The following is a 17,945-nucleotide window of genomic DNA, read 5'->3' as shown; positions in this document are numbered from 1 at the left end:
CATATTAATCAATTAAAACCTGCTATCTGATTAAAGATTTAACAGCATCTTAGGTTTGTTTAATATATCCTCATCAGTGGTGTATCCTTTTGATCTTTTACTTACAAAGTATCTGTATGTTACCACCTCTCTCACTAACAACTGAAGGAGGAGTGAGGCTCCGAAAGCTTGTGTTTTCCAATAAACCTGTTGGACTATAACTTGGTGTTGTGTGATTTCTGACCTTGTCCACTCCAGTCCAATATCGGCACCGCCACATCATTTGCATAACAAGGTATCCCAAAATAATTTACAACATAGAACTACCAATGTCAAGCGAGAAGTAGGAAAGTATAATTTAGCTAGAATTTTGATTGATGTATTGCATTTCACAGCCTTGCAATGTCTTTAAGTAGGTTGCTGATTAATTATTGTTGTTGTGTAATTCTTGTTGTTCTGTCAGCAGATGTGATTGCCCTATAAATAGGAGTTTGCAATAAATGGACAAAGACAGCCATGTTTAAATACAGTGCACTGGTGAAGCAATGTCAGAATGTGTTAGATAGTCCAAGCAAGGGGCTCTGATGTCATTCAGTCTGCATTATAAATCTTGCTTTGCAACAAAAAGTGATACTTCAGTTGAATATTGTTTTAAAATAAGCAACTTAACCTTGAAACTGCAACATGGGATGCAGCACCAACACTATTGGTGAGGTCCACATTACTCTGCAGCAAGTTTACAAATACACATGCCAATTAACCTGTAAACAACATCAATAAATATAAATATAAGCATGGGGAGGCAATGGTCAAGTGGTATTATCACTGGATTGTTAATCCAGAAACCCTGGTAAAGTTCTGGAGACCTTGATTTGAAACCAGGTGGTCATGAAAGATGGTAGAGTTTGAATTCAATAATTTTAAAAAATCTGGACTTAAGGGTCTACTGATGACCATGAATCCATTGCCTTTTGTTGGGAAAAAACCACCTGGATTCCCTAATATCTTTCAGTTAAGGAAACTGCCATCCTTACCTGGCCCAGCCTACATCTGACTCCAGACCCACAGCAATGTGGTTGACTGTGAACTGCCCTCTAGGCAATTAGGGATGGGCGATAGATGCTGGTTTAGCCAGTGATGCCCACATCCCATGAATGAATAAAGAAGAAAATTTACATAGATTAGTACCTGGAACACAGTAAAGTGGCTCAAGACTCCTGTTTGATGTAAGGATAAATACAAAATACACAAACAACTTATTTTAGAGTCTGGATTTTCAACTGGTGACTTGTGAGATTGGATGGCGTGCATGAGGGGTTTGAAGGATTAACCAGACAATATTTCAAGATCCAAATTTTTTTTTAGACGATAAGAATGAAGGACCCTCTTGCCTGATAATGAAAACCTGTTTACATTGGGAGGTCTTTACAAGTAAACAAAATATTCATGGATAGCTTTTGTTTTAGTTCCGAATGGAGGTCCTATGAAAGTTCGATGCATCATACTTGTTTCCCCTGAAGAAAGGAGTTAATATAGGACTGTTAGGAAGTGGGTTACCTTGGTGTTAGTGTGGTCATTCCATACCCAGAAGTCATAAAAAGTCAGTTGTGTGATAAATTAAGTAAAAAAGCTACCAAACTTCAAGACCAGGTCCTGTAAAAAAGACAGGTAAGTCAAATCTACGCAAAACAGAAATTGTAGGAAAAGCTCAACAGGTCTGGCAGCATCTGTGGAGAGAAAGCAGAGTTAGTGTTTCTAGTCCAGTGACCCTTCCTCAGAACATGTATGTATGTGTTGAGAAGGGAACTCTCTCTTCTAAAGTGATGGTGCATAGGTGAATATGATCATATTTATAATAGGTATTTAGAAATATTTCAAACATGTAAATAGATTGGTTCTTTTATTTTTTTTTCCTTTGCATAAAGCATTTTTGTTTTACTTTAGAAATGAAATCTGCAGTACGATGGGTTGTGCTTCATTCAGAGGTGGTGCTGGTATATGAGAAATGTCACTGAATTGGAACTCCAAGCCAGGACTGTGAGGACATGGTTTGAAAGCCCATCATTGCAGACAGTAAAATCTTCATTCAATAAAAATTTAGAAGAGAGAGCTGGCATAATGGCAACCACATATCAATTGCCATAAAAAATCTAGCTGATTAATACCCTTTAAAGAAGCAAACTGCCATCCTTTACTGGTCTGGCCTACATGTGACTCCATACCCATAGCAATGTGGTTGACTCTTAACTGGTCTCTGGGCAATTAGGGATGGGCAATAAATACTAGCCTAGCCAGTGATGCCCACATCGTGTAAATGAATTTTTAAAAATATGAAGAATGAACCAAGTATGATTTAACAACCCAGATTTCAACCTGGGATCCTACTTTCCTGTAAACAGCTGGTATCATACAGAAACAGTGGTGGAGAGATTGAAAAATGGAGTAGGTTGAAGTGTAAGTGTGAAAAACATAGCTAAAAGAAGGAAAGCAGGAGGTTCCATCCCCTATTCCCAATTCCTTCGCCTCTGCCGCATCTGCTCCCAGGATGAGGCATTTCACTCCTGCTCATCCCAGATGTCCTCATTCCTCAAGGGCCGCAACCTCCCCCGCCGCAGTGGTCGAGAACACCCTCGACCGTGTCTCCCGCATTTCCCGCACCTCAACCCTCACACCACCGCCCTCGCAATAACCGCCCAAAGAGAATCCACCTACTCCTCACATACCACCCCACCAACCTCCAGATACAACGCATCATCCTCTGTCACTTCTGCCATCTACAATGCGACCCCACCACCAAAGACATTTTTCCCACCCCACCCTTGTCTGCTTTCCAGAGAGACCACTCTCTCCGCGACTCCCTTGTCCGCTCCACACTCCCCTCCAACCCCACCACTCCCGGCACTTTCCCCTGCAACCGCAGGAAGTGCTACACTTGCCCCCACACCACCTCTCTCACCCCCATCCCAGGCCCCAAGATGACTTTCCACATCAAGCAGATGTTCACCTGCACATCCGCCAATGTGGTATACTGCATCCACTATACATGGTGTGGCTTCTTCTACATTGGGGAAACCAAGCGGAGGCTTGGGGACTGCTTTGCAGAACACCTACGCATGGTTTGCAGTAAACACCTGCACCTCCCAGTCGCGAACCATTTCAACTCCCCCTCCCATTCCTTAGACGACATGTCCATGATGGGCCTCCTGCAGTGCCATAATGTTGCCACCCGTAGGTTGCAGGAAAAGCAACTCATATTCTGCTTGGGAACCCTGCAGCCCAATGGTATCAATGTGGACTTCACCAGCTTCAAAATCTCCCCTTCCACCACTGCATCACAAAACCAGCCCAGCTCGTCTCCTCCCCCCACTGCATCCCAAAACCAGCCCAGCTCGTCCCCGCCTGCCTAACTTGTTCTTCCTCTCACCTATCCCCTCCTCCCACCTCAAGCTGCACCTCCATTTCCTACCTACTAACCTCATCCCGCCCTCTTGACCTGTCTGCCTCCCCCTCCCTCCTTATTTATTTCAGAATCCTCTCCCCATCCCCCTTTTCTGATGAAGGGTCTAGGCCCGAAACGTCAGCTTTTGTGCTCCTAAGATGCTGCTTGGCCTGCTGTGTTCATCCAGCCTCACACTTTATTATCTTGGTATCTATACTTGACAGTTTGATTGAAAATGACTGTACATACAGGCAATCACATCAGACAGACTGTGTAATGTGAGAGAGTTACCCCTGACTGAATGTTGTAAAAACAATCAGCTCCAAGCAAGAAGCAAGTGACCAGACTGCAGCAAGTCCTGAGATTAAATTTTGAACTAGCCATAAGACCCAGCACAATTATAATCAGTCTGCACATGACTTGGTAAATAAGTACCTCTGGTGACAGCGAACTTGTTAGGTCTCTGTACAGGTTGACCATTTATCAGCATTTCCTTCATTGAAACCAGGGACTCAAGAAGTTTGTAAACTGATTCTAATTGTGGCCATATTTCCTGGTATTTTACACTTATATTAAACATTAGTATAAAGCTGGTGTCAAGGCCCTGATGCACAGATCAATAATAGCTGCTACCTTTGTGTTAGGTACACACATTCTCCATTTTTATGAGATGGAATGTAGAACAATCATTGATTGCCATTCCAGAGCTGCAAGAGACTTTCGGCACAGTGCCATCAATAATACCCACACCATCAAATTACATGGAACATGCAACACACCAACAAGACATTTGGTCCAACATGTTCATTCCTAGTGAATAGGTTCCATTAAGCCTCACGTCTTTAAACTGAACTTCCCGTTATGCATTTCATCAATAATACAGCTTATGTTAGATGATAAGAAATAGGTTTGTTTTGCTTTGTTAAAAGTACTCATTTAGTGATACAGACCTTGAGTATTGCTGAAAAAAGACATAATTTGTTGAGGCTTTTCATCTTACAGGCATCAGGACAATTTCCAAGATTACCAATTTAAAGGGAAAACCAACATGTATACTGTGTGAGATAACAAAGTGTGGAGCTGGATGAACACAGCAGGCCAAGCAGCAGCTGAGGAGCACAAAAGCTGACGCTTCGGCCCTAGACCAATCTCCCCTCCCCCCACTGCATCCCAAAACCAGCCCAGCTCGTCCCCGCCTCCCTAACGTGTTCTTCCTCTCACCCATCCCCTCCTCCCACCTCAAGCCGCACCTCCATTTCCTACCTACTAACCTCATCCCACCCCCTTTACCCCACTCCTCTCTGGACTGACCTATCCCCTCCCTACCTCCCCACCCATACTCTCCTCTCCACCTATCTTCTCCTCTATCCATCTTCGATCCGCCTCCCCCCTCTCCCTATTTATTTCAGAACCCTCCTCCCCATCCCCCTTTTCTGATGACGGGTCTAGGCCTAAAACATCAGCTTTTGTGCTCCTAAGATGCTGCTTGGCCTGCTGTGTTCATCCAGCCCCACACTTTGTTATCTCAGATTCTTCAGCATCCGCAGTTCCCATTATCTCATGTATACTGTATGAGAAGCTGATTGGTTGGCAAGTGCATTCCGATACTTGAGCGCAACAAAATAGGTGACTGTCATTTGCTGGCTGTTTTCACACGGCATTGCCTTAAAGAGCGCAATGGCCTGATTTAAAATTTGAACGGAGCCAGGCAGTTAACTGTCAATTCCATGTCAATGTTTCGACCATTCCACTTCATAACAAATCAGCACTCTAATATAAATTGACATGTTTTGTGAATTGTCCTGATGAGGCAAATCAATAGGCTTTGACAAATTGTATCTTTTGACAAAATTGGTTACCTTTTAGGATCACTCGAACCTTATGTTCATGAGCTGAACATAAAAGGCTTAGATCAAATCTTTCACCGAGAACAACTGCTGTGATCTTCGACCAGTCATAATGTTTCCAACTCGATCCTCCATTATCAAACACAATGGCCTAGTACAAAAATAAAGCTGTCAGCAATTTGGTTAAACTAGGTAATTTGGTTATTAATTTTGTTGGATTGTTTTAACAGGATAGAAACAGATTGTTGTACTCAGACACTGAGGGTTCGTAGATCAGAGGAAGAAAAAAGTGAACAATTTTTCCAACCAATATTGTCATCCCTCGGATAAAATATCAAGAATGGTATCATGAACAGTTTAAGTCTGCAGTTTGTTTGCTGAATTTTCTGTGACCACAATCTCCGCTGTGCGACATTGAAGTGAATACTATCCTCAGTAACTACTGAACAGTTACATTGTCATTTTACACCAACGTTTGTTCTCGGATCTGCTGAATTGCGTTCACTTGAATCTGGACCAGAATCTCACTTTTACAAAGACTGAAGTGTTATTCCTAATGACCCTAAGATTTTGACATGGTATTTTCTTGAACCACCGGATTAAACTGTCAGCGTGGATCACGCTTCATTTCAGAGGCTGTACATCAAGGACACAGTTTAACAGAAATTTTTTTCCTGCTGCTGCCCTTGTTAAAGTATTTTTGCTCTGCTCAGTCTTCCCGAGTCCCCTGTTTCACACAGGCTGTAACTAGAGCAAGCTTCACACTTTCCCATCTGGATTGTAGACAATAGGATCTTCTCTGCATCTGAGCTGGCCCAGCTTCCCCGATCCCGAGCCGGACTCAGCCTGGGCCTGATCCTTGGCTTGTGTCAACGACCCTTGTCCAGCCTGGATCCCCCAGGATCCGGAGTGGGACTGGAGCCTGGCTGGGAGGGACACTCTCTTTCCTAGCCGAAGGCAGGCCATCCCCGAGGAGGGAGGGAATGAACATCCTAAAGAGGAGAATTTCTCCCAATTCCCACAACCGAGCAGAAAGAAAAAAACCGAGCAGGGGGTAGAGAGAGGAGCCGCAGCACATGGGGAAAGACAGGAGCTCCCACACCAATGCTCCATTCCATGTGTTTCTGCGCAGTGACCTTCCAAAGACAACTTCGAGGCAACAAGGAAACTGAATGATTTGCAAACACCCACCTCGACTTGATACTGATGGTCGGCGGGCACACGGTCACACAGGTTCGGAGATGAACATGGACACCAATGCCATGGTGAAATCCCGGAGCCTGGGAGAATCCCCAGGGCCAGCACCGCCACAAGCTGCGCCGATACCAAACTCCAGCGCATCCTTTCGGACGGGGACGAAGATCTATCAGACGCAGCGAGATGCATCATTTATACCGAATCCCATGTGAGTGATGATGCCACCTCCTGGCTCTCTCTATCTCTGTCTCAGTTTGTGTGACAACAGGAAAATATTGACGCAAACTCCACCCTGGCAAATGTAACTTTGTACAGAAGTTCACTTCTCCTCATCATCCACTTCATGCCTAACAATCAGCCCTGAACATTCCTGTAGCATTTTGCTCCCGGACTTCCTGCGCTGAATCTGTCTCCCCAACTTTGATGCAATTAATGTGAAATTGATTCCTGAAAGTCAGATTTCTTGGCATCTCTCTCTAACTATTATCTGCAGAAACGTTCTGTCATGACCATTCCTGCCCTCAGTCCTTTGTTTTCCCAAAGTTAATTTCTCCACACCAACTCCCGTCACTTCTTCCTTCTCTGCAGTAATATCAACCGCTCTGCTAATCACAGCAACCACGTTCCCCCACCCCTTTAGTCTAGGACCTGACCCTCATTTCTTCTTTGCAATCACCCTGCCCTTCTCCAACATTTGGTCAAAATTTACTCCCAAACATTCAGGCCTCTTCCTCATACCTTATTGGACATTCATCTCTCACCCACTTCCCCTCCTGTCCTGCCCTATGTATATATAAATTAGGAGCTGAAACAGACCATTCGTCCTCTCCACCCTCATTTGCAATCCAATAACATCCTTCATGATTCCTTTCTGATACTAATTCCAGATTCGTGGTAAATTTCAGGGGAGGTGACAGCCATGTGGTATTATAACTGGACAAAAACAAAGTTGCTGGAGAAGTTCAGCAGGTCTGGCAGCATCTGTGGAGGAGAAAACAGATACCGTTTCGGGTCTGGTGACCCTTCCTCAGGTATTATTGCTGGACTGTTAATCTGTAGTGCCATGTAATGTTCTGGGACCAAGGCTGAAATCCTGCCATGTCTGAGTGTGGGATTTGAATTCAGAATTATAAGTCTAATGATGAACATGAAATCATTGCCATTTATCAGGAAAAGCTCATCTGGTTCACTAATGTCCTTCAGGGAGGAAGTCTGCCTCTTTACCTGGTCTTGCTTATATGTGACTCCAGACCCAAAGCAGTGCGGTTGACTCTTAACTGCCCTCTGAGCAATTAGGGATGGGCAATAAATGCTGGGCTAGCTGGTGAGACCCCTCATCCCATGAATGAAAAAAATTTCCCATGTACTTTGACAGCCTTTGCCTAGGAATAATCTGTCAACATATGTCTTGAAAATATTCAACAACCCTGCCTTCAACACTGAGGCTTCCAAATTCTCACAGTCCAGAGAGAGAAAAGTTTTTTTGCTCATCTCTCTGTGAATTTTAGTTTTAAAACAGTGTCCCCTGGTTCTTGTCTCTCCAGCCTGACCAGCCATGTGTGGAGACTTTGGGCCAGTCCTCGCAAAGGAAAACATGAAGCTCCACCCACTGTCATCAGCCTAGTAATGAGTCTACTATTTATGTCAGTTTTTATCAGTGGCACCTCAATACCTTTTGCATTTAGTTCTTTGACTATCATTTTAGCAGATGTCCTGCTTCCCCAATTCTTCCCACGTTTGCAGGCATCCATTATCTCAGAATATATTAGCCTTCTTTCCTAGTTCTTCGGGTTATAGGAAGCATTTGGCTTTAAAAGCTATCACCCAACATTCTACATTCTAATATCAGATGACATCGCAAATAAAATGTCTCTGAAACTTACAATTGCAATATAATCACAACATCAACCAATTTTACAATCAGGAGACCGAGGATACGTTGAATGTGAGCTGAGGTACAAAAAGAAGTAACAAATTCATTTCTTATAAATATATGAGATGAAATCAAGCATATACATCTGAGTTACTCACTGCTGGACTCCAAGAATAGGTCAGACGCTAGGAATACTGCAGCAAGTAACTCACTTCCTGACTCCCCAAAGCCTGTCCACCATCTACAAAGCATAAGTCAAGAGTGTGATGGAATACTCTCCACTTGCCTGGATGGATGCAGCCCCAAAAACACTCAAGAAGCTTGACACCACCGAGGACAAAGCAGCCTAGTTGATTGGACCCATATCCACAAACGTCCACTCCTTCCACCACTGAGGCTCAGAGCAGCAGTGTGCACTAGCAAAAAGATGCACTCACCAAAGTTTCTTAGAAAGCACCTTCCAAACCCACAACCACTTTCTTCTAGGAGGATATGAGCGGGTACATGGGAACACCACCATCAGCAAGTTCCTCTTTAAGCTACTTACCATCCTGACTTGGAAGTGTGCCTTTCCTTCAATGTTGCTGGGTCAAAATCTTGGAATTCCCTTCCTAAGGGCATTGTGGGTCTACTGACGGCACATGGACTCCAATGTTTCAAGAAGGCAGCTCACCACCATCTTCTCAAGGGGCAATTCGGGTCAGGCAATAAACACTGGGCCAGCCAACGATGCCCACGTCTCACTAGTGAATAAAAAGAAACTAAGTCTCAGTTTCGAAACCTCAAAGTTCATTCTAAAGTGGACATACTTTTAATTCCTCCACCATTCCTCCTACTCCCTCATGTGTATGTTCTATTTTTAAAGAATCTACTTATAAATCACACATGATGTTTGATTCTGTTAAGTTGCAGTTATGTCGGACGTTGGTGAGACTACATCTGTGATAATGTGCACAGTTTTAGTCTCATTATTTAAGGAAGATTGTAAATGCATTGGAAACAGTTCAGAGAACATTGACAAGACTAATACCAGGAATGAGCAGGTTGGTACTCATAGACATTTACAACACAAAAGGAGGCCATTCAGTCCATTATTTCTGTTTTGTGACTATCCAATCCTATTTTCTAGCTTTTGAAAGATTCCTGGAAGCTACAGCAATGGAAGTCAATATCCAACTGTTGCTTAAATGCTCCGAGAGTTTCTGACAGAACCACCCTTTCAGGCAATCAGTATCAGACTCCCACCAATTTCGGTCTGAAAATGATTCTCCCAAATTCCCTTCTTAGCCTTTTACCTCTTATCTTAAATCTATGCCACCCAGGGTATTGACCCCCCTATTAATGGGAAAAATGCCTTCCTGTCCACCCTATCTGTGCCCCTCATTATTTCACACACCTCTACCATGGCTCCTCTCAACCTTTGCTGCTCCAAAGGAAACAACCCTAACCAATCCGATCTTCCCTCTTCAGAACTTCCAGCCCTGGTAAATCTCCTGTGCACCATCTAGAGTACAATCACATCTTTCCTATAATATTGGTAACCAGAAATGTGGGCAGTATTTCAGTTGTGGCCAAGCCAGTTTTACATACAGTTCCAGCAGAACCTTCCCACTTCCAATAAAAGCAAATGACCCTATTGCTTCTTAACCGCCTTACCTACCTGCCCTGCTATCTTAAGGAATCAGTGGATACACACAGTAAGGCCTCCCTGATCTTTCCCAGGATACTACCATTTGCAGTGTAATCCTTTGTGTTGTTAGTCCTGCCCAAGTGCATTCCAGGTTGGACTCGTTTGTCTCTGCCTTGCCCAGCTGATCGGCGTGTTCATATTCTCCTGTAGGTTGTCTTATAATGAAAGGTTAGACATGCTGGATTTGTATTCACTGGAGCTGATAGTAGTAAGAGGTGACTTGAGTGAAATATATGAGATAGAAACTTGAAAAATAGATGCAGGAGTAGGCCATTCAGCCCTTCAAACCTGCACCAGCATTCAATATGATTGTGATCATGCAGTCTCAGTATCCCACTCCTGCCCTCTCCCCATACCCCTTAATCCTGTTAACCGCAAGGGCCAGGTCCATCTCCCTCTTGAATATATCTAATGAACTGGCCCCAACAGCTTCCTGTGGGAGAGAATTCCACAGATTCACAACTCTCTGAGTGAGGAAATTCTTCCTCATCTCAGCCCTGAATGGCTTACCCCTTATTCTGTGATCTCTAGTTCTGGACTTGCCCAACATTGGGAACATTCTTCTCACATCTAGCTTGTTCATTGAAGGATGAGTGGGTACAGAAGGGAAGTTTCCTACAGAGGGGGAGTGTAGGAGTCACTATTCTATTGAAGAGATTGACTACATAAGAAGTAAGGAGAATCTCACAGAGGGTTGTGGACCTTTGGAACTCTTGTTCTCAAAAGCTGTTAGAAGAAGAATCGTTGAATATATATATGACAGACATAAATTGATTCTTGATAAGGAAGGAGCGGGGTAAAAGGTTATTGGAGGTAGATGGAAATGTGGAATAATCAAATCAGCCATGCTCTTTTTTCCCAACAAAAGGCAATGGATTCATGGTCATCAGTAGACCTTTAAGTCCAGATTTTTTTTTAATTATTGAATTCAAACTTCACCATCTTCCATGACCACCTGGTTTCAGAATTGGCTCAAGGGGCTGAATGGCCTCCTCTTGCTGCTCATTCACATGTTTAAATTTCTACATAGACTTTATGCAATGTTTATGTAAAGTTGGAAAGTGCTGATGATTCTGGCACGAATGTGAAGGAGCCCTTTTAAGTCTGTTTGTAATCCCCAACCCTGGACCATTCAGTCCGCAGCACCCGGGCTAAATGTGGCAGATTTTCCACTTTTTGGAAGCAGTGAGGAAGGAATTTACACTCCCTTTTTTGAAGTTGAGAACAAATTTGGAGAGTTTTATGATGTGGAGAGCTGATTTTGTGTTATGCTGGTGTTTACCATTATTAGGCAGAGTCAGATTTATCTGAGCAGCTCCAGGCTGCCTGTAGGCTCTGTGTCTCTGTGCTCGGAACTCCAACCTCAACTTGCCCTGTTTGAAATCCCTATTCTTCTCGACCTTCTTCTTGTTGGCTATCCTAGTCTGAGCTTGAACTCTTTCTCAAACATTTTTTCTAAGTTCAAAAGCAAAAGACTGCAAATGCTGGAGAGCAGAAATAAAAACAGAAAGTGCTGGGAAAACTCACCAAGTCTGGCAGATATCTGTGGAGACAGCAACAGAGTTAACATTTCAAGCCCAGTATGACTTCTTTGGTACAGTTCCGAATGTTGGATTTGGCAAAGCCTTAAACTCCAGCTCAATTACCAATTCTTTTTTAACATTACCTATACTTTCCTTTAATCTTCTTTGTATAAGAAAATCATTCTTTTTAAGTCTGTAAGATTTGTACCTAGGTACTTCTGCCTTAGATGGTGCCATTAAAAGGCAGCCATTGAAAAAAAACGTTTCACTGCACTCCTATATTTCTACACGGGGGCACAAGTGACAATAAAGGATATTCTATTTCATTCTATGATGTTGATCTTGCTTTGCACACTTCCTATGCAGCAGTAACCTTGTGTGCCTTGCTCAGTCTTAGCACCCTATCATCTGTAAGTCCTTGTATCAGAGATAATGGGAACTGCAGATGCTGGAGAATCCAAGATAACAAAATGTGAGGCTGGATGAACACAGCAGGCCAAGCAGCATCTCAGGAGCACAAAAGCTGACGTTTCGGGCCTAGATGAAGGGTCTAGGCCCGAAACGTCAGCTTTTGTGCTCCTGAGCTGCTGCTTGGCCTGCTGTGTTCATCCAGCCTCACATTTTGTTATCTGTAAGTCCTTGTTTGCTATTATCTGCCTGCACTGCTCACAAGTTTTTCACCGTACTTATGTACATGTGACTGCAATAAGTCTGATAATATCAAATCACTATTGGGTTTAAAGTCACCCAGTCTGGCTGCAGTTTGCCTGTCCTGTGTCTGGACAGAGTTCTGAACACTAAATCTACCTTCTCAAGATTTCTGACATGTTATTTTACCGGGGTCTTAAGTTGTACCTGTTTAGCAATGGCTTTGGAATATTCTATGTCCTGCCTAATCGATAAACTCTTGTGTACCAAAAGTTGCTAACCTAAGCCATTGTTAATACTTTTACAAACAAATCTCTCTGTAATTTCAGGTTACAATTTGCACTGTTACTTGCCTTCGACTTTGAATCTTTTTGCCGTTTGAAATTTATTTATTTTCACCACCGCTGTTAGTACAATTTTGCCTTGACTCATTTGGCAATGAGTACAACCCGACGTGAGACACCATTTATCACAGACCAAACACTTCCTCAGAGTACTTGGTCAACTCAGAATGTGTCGAAGTGCAATGCATAGTTGCACTGTTAGATTTTCAGTATTTCGAGTTAAAAATAACCAGGAACACAGCTTTATATTTTAAATTAGATAAAATGCACAATTATTGATGTGAGTTATTCTGCTAAAAAGTGATGAAATTATCAGTTAAAACATTAATATAAAGAGAAAAATCAGAAAGATATCTATGATAATGAAAATGCAATCCATCTCTAATATTGCTGCACACCAGTCTTTTTGATGATTCACTTTCCAAAGTGTTGAAAATTTGGAAGCCAGATTGCACAGTCATAGGGCTTCCTATGGTTTAATAGTCAATGTTTTCCTACACAGATGGACTCAGTGAGATTTGGGGCAGAGGAAGTTCCTCATTAGCACTGTTTATACCTCACTTGCAGATTGGCTGGACTCTTTTATAGAAGTTGTTTTTATGACACCTTGTTCCTTTGCTCTCTTTGACTGAGAAAGCTTTCTGATAGTGTCTCTGAGTTCTTGCTGAGGGTTCTGCATGAAGTGGATGTCACAACTGTCTTTATCACAACCAAAGCAAAATGACTCAGTGATAATGGGAACTGCAGATGCTGGAGAATCCAAGATTACAAAGTGTGGAGCTGGATGAACACAGCAGGCCAAGCAGCATCTCAGGAGCACAAAAGCTGATGTTTCGGGCCGAGACCCTTCATCAGAGAGGGGAATGGGGAGAGGGAACTGTAATAAATAGGGAGAGAGGGGAAGGCGGACTGAAGATGGAGAGAAAACAAGATAGGTAGAGAGGAGAGTATAGGTGGGGAGGTAGGGAGGAGATAGGTCAGTCCAGGGAAGATGGACAGGTCAAGGAGGCGGGATGAGGTGGTAGGTAGGAAATGGAGGTGCGGCTTGAGGTGGGAGGAAGAGATGGGTGAGAGGAAGAACAGGTTAGGGAAGCAGAGACAGGCTGGGCTGGTTTTGGGATGCAGTGGGGGGAGGGGATGAGCTGGGCTGGTTTTGGAATGCAGTAAGAGAAGGGGAGATTTTGAAGCTGGTGAAGTTCACATTGATACCATTGGGCTGCAGGGCTCCCAAGCGGAATATGAGTTGCTGTTCCTGCAACCTTCGGGTGGCATCATTGTGGCACTGCAGGAGGCCCATGATGGACATGTCGTCTGAGGAATGGGAGGGGTAGTTGAAATGGTTCGCGACTGGGAGGTACAGTTGTTTGTTGCGAACCGAGCAGAGGTGTTCTGCAAAGCAGTCCCCAAGCCTCCGCTTGGTTTCCCCAATGTAGAGGAAGCCACACCAGGTGCAATGTATACAATATACCACATTGGCAGATGTGCAGGTGAACATATGTTTGATATGGAAGGTCATCCTGATGCCTGGGACGGGGGTGAGGGAGGAGGTGTGGGGGCATGTGTAGCACTTCCTGCGGTTGCAGGGGAAGGTGCTGGGTGTGGTGGGGTTGGAGGGGAGTGTGGAGCGGACAAGGGATTCGCGGAGAGAGTGGTCTCTCCGGAAGGCAGACAAGGGTGGGGATGGAAAAATGGCTTAGATGGTGGGGTCGGATTGTAGATGCGGAAGTGTCGGAGGATGATACATTGTATCCGGAGGTTGGTGGGGTGGTATGTGAGGATGAGGGGGATCCTCTGGGAGCGGTTGTGGCAGGGGCGGGGTTTGAGGGATGTGTTGCGAGAAATGTGGGAGACGCGGTCAAGGGCGTTCTCGACCACTGCGGGGGGAAAGTTGCAGTCCTTGAAGAACGTGGACATCTGGGATGTGCGGGAGTGGAATGCCTCATCCTGGGAGCAGATGCGGCGGAGGCGGAGGAATTGGGAATCGGGGATGGAATCACGAAACCAGCCCAGCTCGTCCCCTCCCCCCACTGCATCCCAAAACCAGCCCAGCCTGCCTCTGCTTCCCTAACCTGTTCTTCCTCTCACCCATCCCTTCCTCCCACCTCAAGCCGCACCTCCATTTCCTACCTACCACCTCATCCCGCCTCCTTGACCTGTCCATCTTCCCTGGACTGACCTATCTCCTCCCTATCTCCCCACCTATACTCTCCTCTCTACCTATCTTGTTTTCTCTCCATCTTCGGTCCGCCTCCCCCTCTCTCCCTATTTATTACAGTTCCCTCTCCCCATTCCCCTCTCTGATGAAGGGTCTCGGCCCGAAACATCAGCTTTTGTTCTCCTAAGATGCAGCTTGGCCTGCTGTGTTCATCCAGCTCCACACTTTGTTATCAAAGCAAAATGATTGCCTTGTTTCACATGGCAATTACATTTATTCTATCAAGGTATTTTTCTGTCTTTTGCTCTGCCAGAAGTTTTGAATTTTTGCATCTTTAGAATGCCCGTTGTGTTGTCCAATGATCAATTAAATTCAAAGCCTCTCTGTGATTGTTACTAAGAAAATGTGATGATGTAGCCTCTTAACCAGACATTTGCGACTTCTATCATCCACATCATTCAGCCACAGACCTCTTTCCAGCCCCCTAGGTCACTATCTGCTTCTGACCTCTCTTCCATTGTCACTTGTTCAACATTAATCCCTCAAACCCTCCCAATGCTTTTTGTGTCTAGTACAGCATAATGTCTACACTGCTGTCCTTCTTTTGATGTGAATCACTTGCCTCTTCTTCCTTGACTAGGCCAATCTTCATTTTTCAACATTTCTTCCACTCTTACTCACTCAACCAAACAGCATTTATGTTTAAACCCTTTTTCATTCTCCTGGCCCACTTCAGGCACAGTCCTGGGCACCACAGTTCAGGAAGGACAAAAATGAATGAGATAGAGTGAAGAAAAGATGGATGAAAATGGATCTGAAAATGAGGAAATTCACTTATAACGAGTCAATTCAAGGAAGAATCCTTCAGTCAGGGGCTCCTGGCACAGTACATGAAGGGCACCTTCTGGTATCAGTTCAGGAGGTTGGGCATGAACCAGTCATAGACTGATAGAGATGTACATCATGGAAACAGACCCTTCAGTCCAACTCGTCCATGCCAACCAGATATCCTAAATGAATCTAGTCTCATTTGCCAGCATTTGGCCCATACCTCTCTAAGCCCTCCCAATGCCTATACCCACCCAGATGCCTTTTAACTGTTGTAATTGTATCAACTTCCACCATCACTTCTGGCAGCTCAGTCTATACATGTACCACCCTCTGCGTGAAAAGGTAGCCCCTTAGGTCCCTTCTAAATCTTCCCCCTCTCACTTTAAACATATGCTGTCTAGCTTTGCACTCCCCTACCCTGGGGAGAAGACCTTGGCTATTCACCTTACTCATGGTCCTCATGATTTTATAAACCTCTATGAGATCAGTAGTCAGCCTCAGACGCTCCAGGGAATATAGCCCCAATCTATTCAGCCTCTCTCTATAGCTCAAACTCTTCAACCCTAGCAATATCCTTGTAAATCTTTTCTGAACCATTTTAGTTTTGACATCATCTTTCCTGTAGCAGGGAGACAGAATTGAATGCAATATTCCAAAAGTGGCCTAAACAATGTCCTGTACAGCCACAATATGATATCTCAATTACTGTCCTCAATGCACTGTTGACGACTTAGGTAGGTCAGTGTCAATGGGTCTTTATTTTTACAGTCCAGGGAGTAGGTCACGTTCAACTTTGTGGGTCCAGTGCAACCATAAGGGAAGCCAAGGTAAGTCAAGTGGGGAGTTGCACACAGACCAGTCTGGGGTCTTCCGAGATAACAAAGTGTGGAGCTGGATGAAGACAGCAGGCCCAGCAGCATCTCAGGAGCACAAAAGCTGACGTTTCGGGCCGAGACCCTTCATCAGAGAGGGGGATGGGGAGAGGGAACTGGAATAAATAGGGAGAGAGGGGGAGGCGGACCGAAGATGGAGAGTAAAGAAGATAGGTGGAGAGAGTATAGGTGGGGAGGTAGGGAGGCAATAGGGGTCTGGTTTCTCACCAGTAAGGACAGTCTGTCAAAATCAAAGAGGTGGGTCACAATCAGTGGTCAGGGCCCATCCATCAGGGGCAGAATGGCAGCTCAATGCTTAGTGCTGCTACCTCACAGTGCCAAGACTCAGCCTCGGATGACTGTCTGTGTGGAGTTTGCACATTCGCCCTGTGTCTGCGTGGGTTTCCACCAGGTGGTCTGGTTTCCTCCCACTGTCCAAAGATGTGTAGCTTTTGTGGATTGGCCTTGCTAACTTTCCCATAGTGTCCAGGCATATTCAGGCTATGTGGATTGTACCATGAGAAATGCAGGGTTAAGGGGATAAGACAGTGGAGTAGATTCTGGGTGGGATGCTCATCAGAGGATTGGTACAGACTTGATGAGTTAAATAGCCACTGTCTGTACTGTAAGGCCTATATATTTCTATAATAGATTAGATTTGATTTGTTATTGTCACATGTACAATGAAAGTACAATGAAAAGTTTTGTTTTGCGTGCAGTCCAGACAGATCATACTGTACAAAGGTCATTGGGTGACAGAAGAGAGAGAGCAATAACAGGTTACAGCTGCAAAGGAGGTGCACAAAAAGCAAGATCAACATTAGATTTGAAACTTGAGCAGTCTATTCAGAAGGCTGATAACAGCAGGGAAGAAGCTGTTCTTGAACCTGTTGTATTTAAGCTTTTGTGTCTTATGCCTGACGGAAGAGGTTGGAAGACATTACAGCTAGGGTGGGAGGGGCCTTTGATGATGTTGGCTTGTTTTCTGCAACAAGAAGATGTGTAGATGCAGTCTGTGGTTGGGAGGTTGGCTTGCATGATGGACTGGGCTCTGTTCACAAATTCCTATAGTTTCACATGGTCCCAGGCAGAGTAGCCATGATGAATCCATATAGACTGGATCTGTAAGAGTTGGTGAGGATCCTTATGGATGTGCCAAATTTCTTTATCCCCTTGAGGAAGAAGAAGTGTTGTTGTGCCTTCTCAACCATCACATCAACATGGCTAGTGCAGGACAGGAAGTCCGTTATCGTCAAACTAAGAACTTGACATTCTTGACTATTTCCACCTCGGCTCCATTGATGCCAATGAGGGCATGCCCTCCTCTATGCTTCCTGAAGTTAATGATCAGCTCTTCATTTTTCGAACGATCTCCACCCAGACTCTGCTCCACCTGAGCCACATTGTGGTTCAGAAACTGATTCAACTGCTACCGTCCCCAATTAGGCTGCAAATACACTAATAATAACAAGAACTAGCATTTATAAAACACCTTTGGGAGAATGTTTGCAGGTTTAGTGATTAGATAATGACATGGCACATGGAAT

At 44.3% G+C, this 17,945-nt stretch overlaps 1 protein-coding gene across 1 annotated transcript in view; it reads right to left on the bottom strand.

The window, feature by feature from the left end:
* LOC125456364 (di-N-acetylchitobiase-like) overlaps positions 1-17,609 on the bottom strand; it is a 33,784-nt gene extending 16,175 nt beyond the window's left edge. Inside the window, exons 1-5 of the mRNA XM_059647696.1 lie at positions 17,476-17,609; positions 11,308-11,462; positions 8,346-8,412; positions 6,457-6,628; positions 5,278-5,416 (exon numbers count right to left, since the gene is read on the bottom strand). Coding sequence (XP_059503679.1) covers positions 5,278-5,416; positions 6,457-6,628; positions 8,346-8,412; positions 11,308-11,462; positions 17,476-17,609 — 667 coding nt within the window. The remainder of the gene's footprint in view (positions 1-5,277; positions 5,417-6,456; positions 6,629-8,345; positions 8,413-11,307; positions 11,463-17,475) is intronic.
* Between the last annotated feature and the right edge of the window lie 336 nt (positions 17,610-17,945).

The sequence above is a fragment of the Stegostoma tigrinum genome, chromosome 8, assembly GCF_030684315.1.
Source record: "Stegostoma tigrinum isolate sSteTig4 chromosome 8, sSteTig4.hap1, whole genome shotgun sequence".
In the NCBI taxonomy this organism is placed as follows: domain Eukaryota; kingdom Metazoa; phylum Chordata; class Chondrichthyes; order Orectolobiformes; family Stegostomatidae; genus Stegostoma; species Stegostoma tigrinum.
This window is presented reverse-complemented; position numbering and strand designations above follow the sequence as displayed.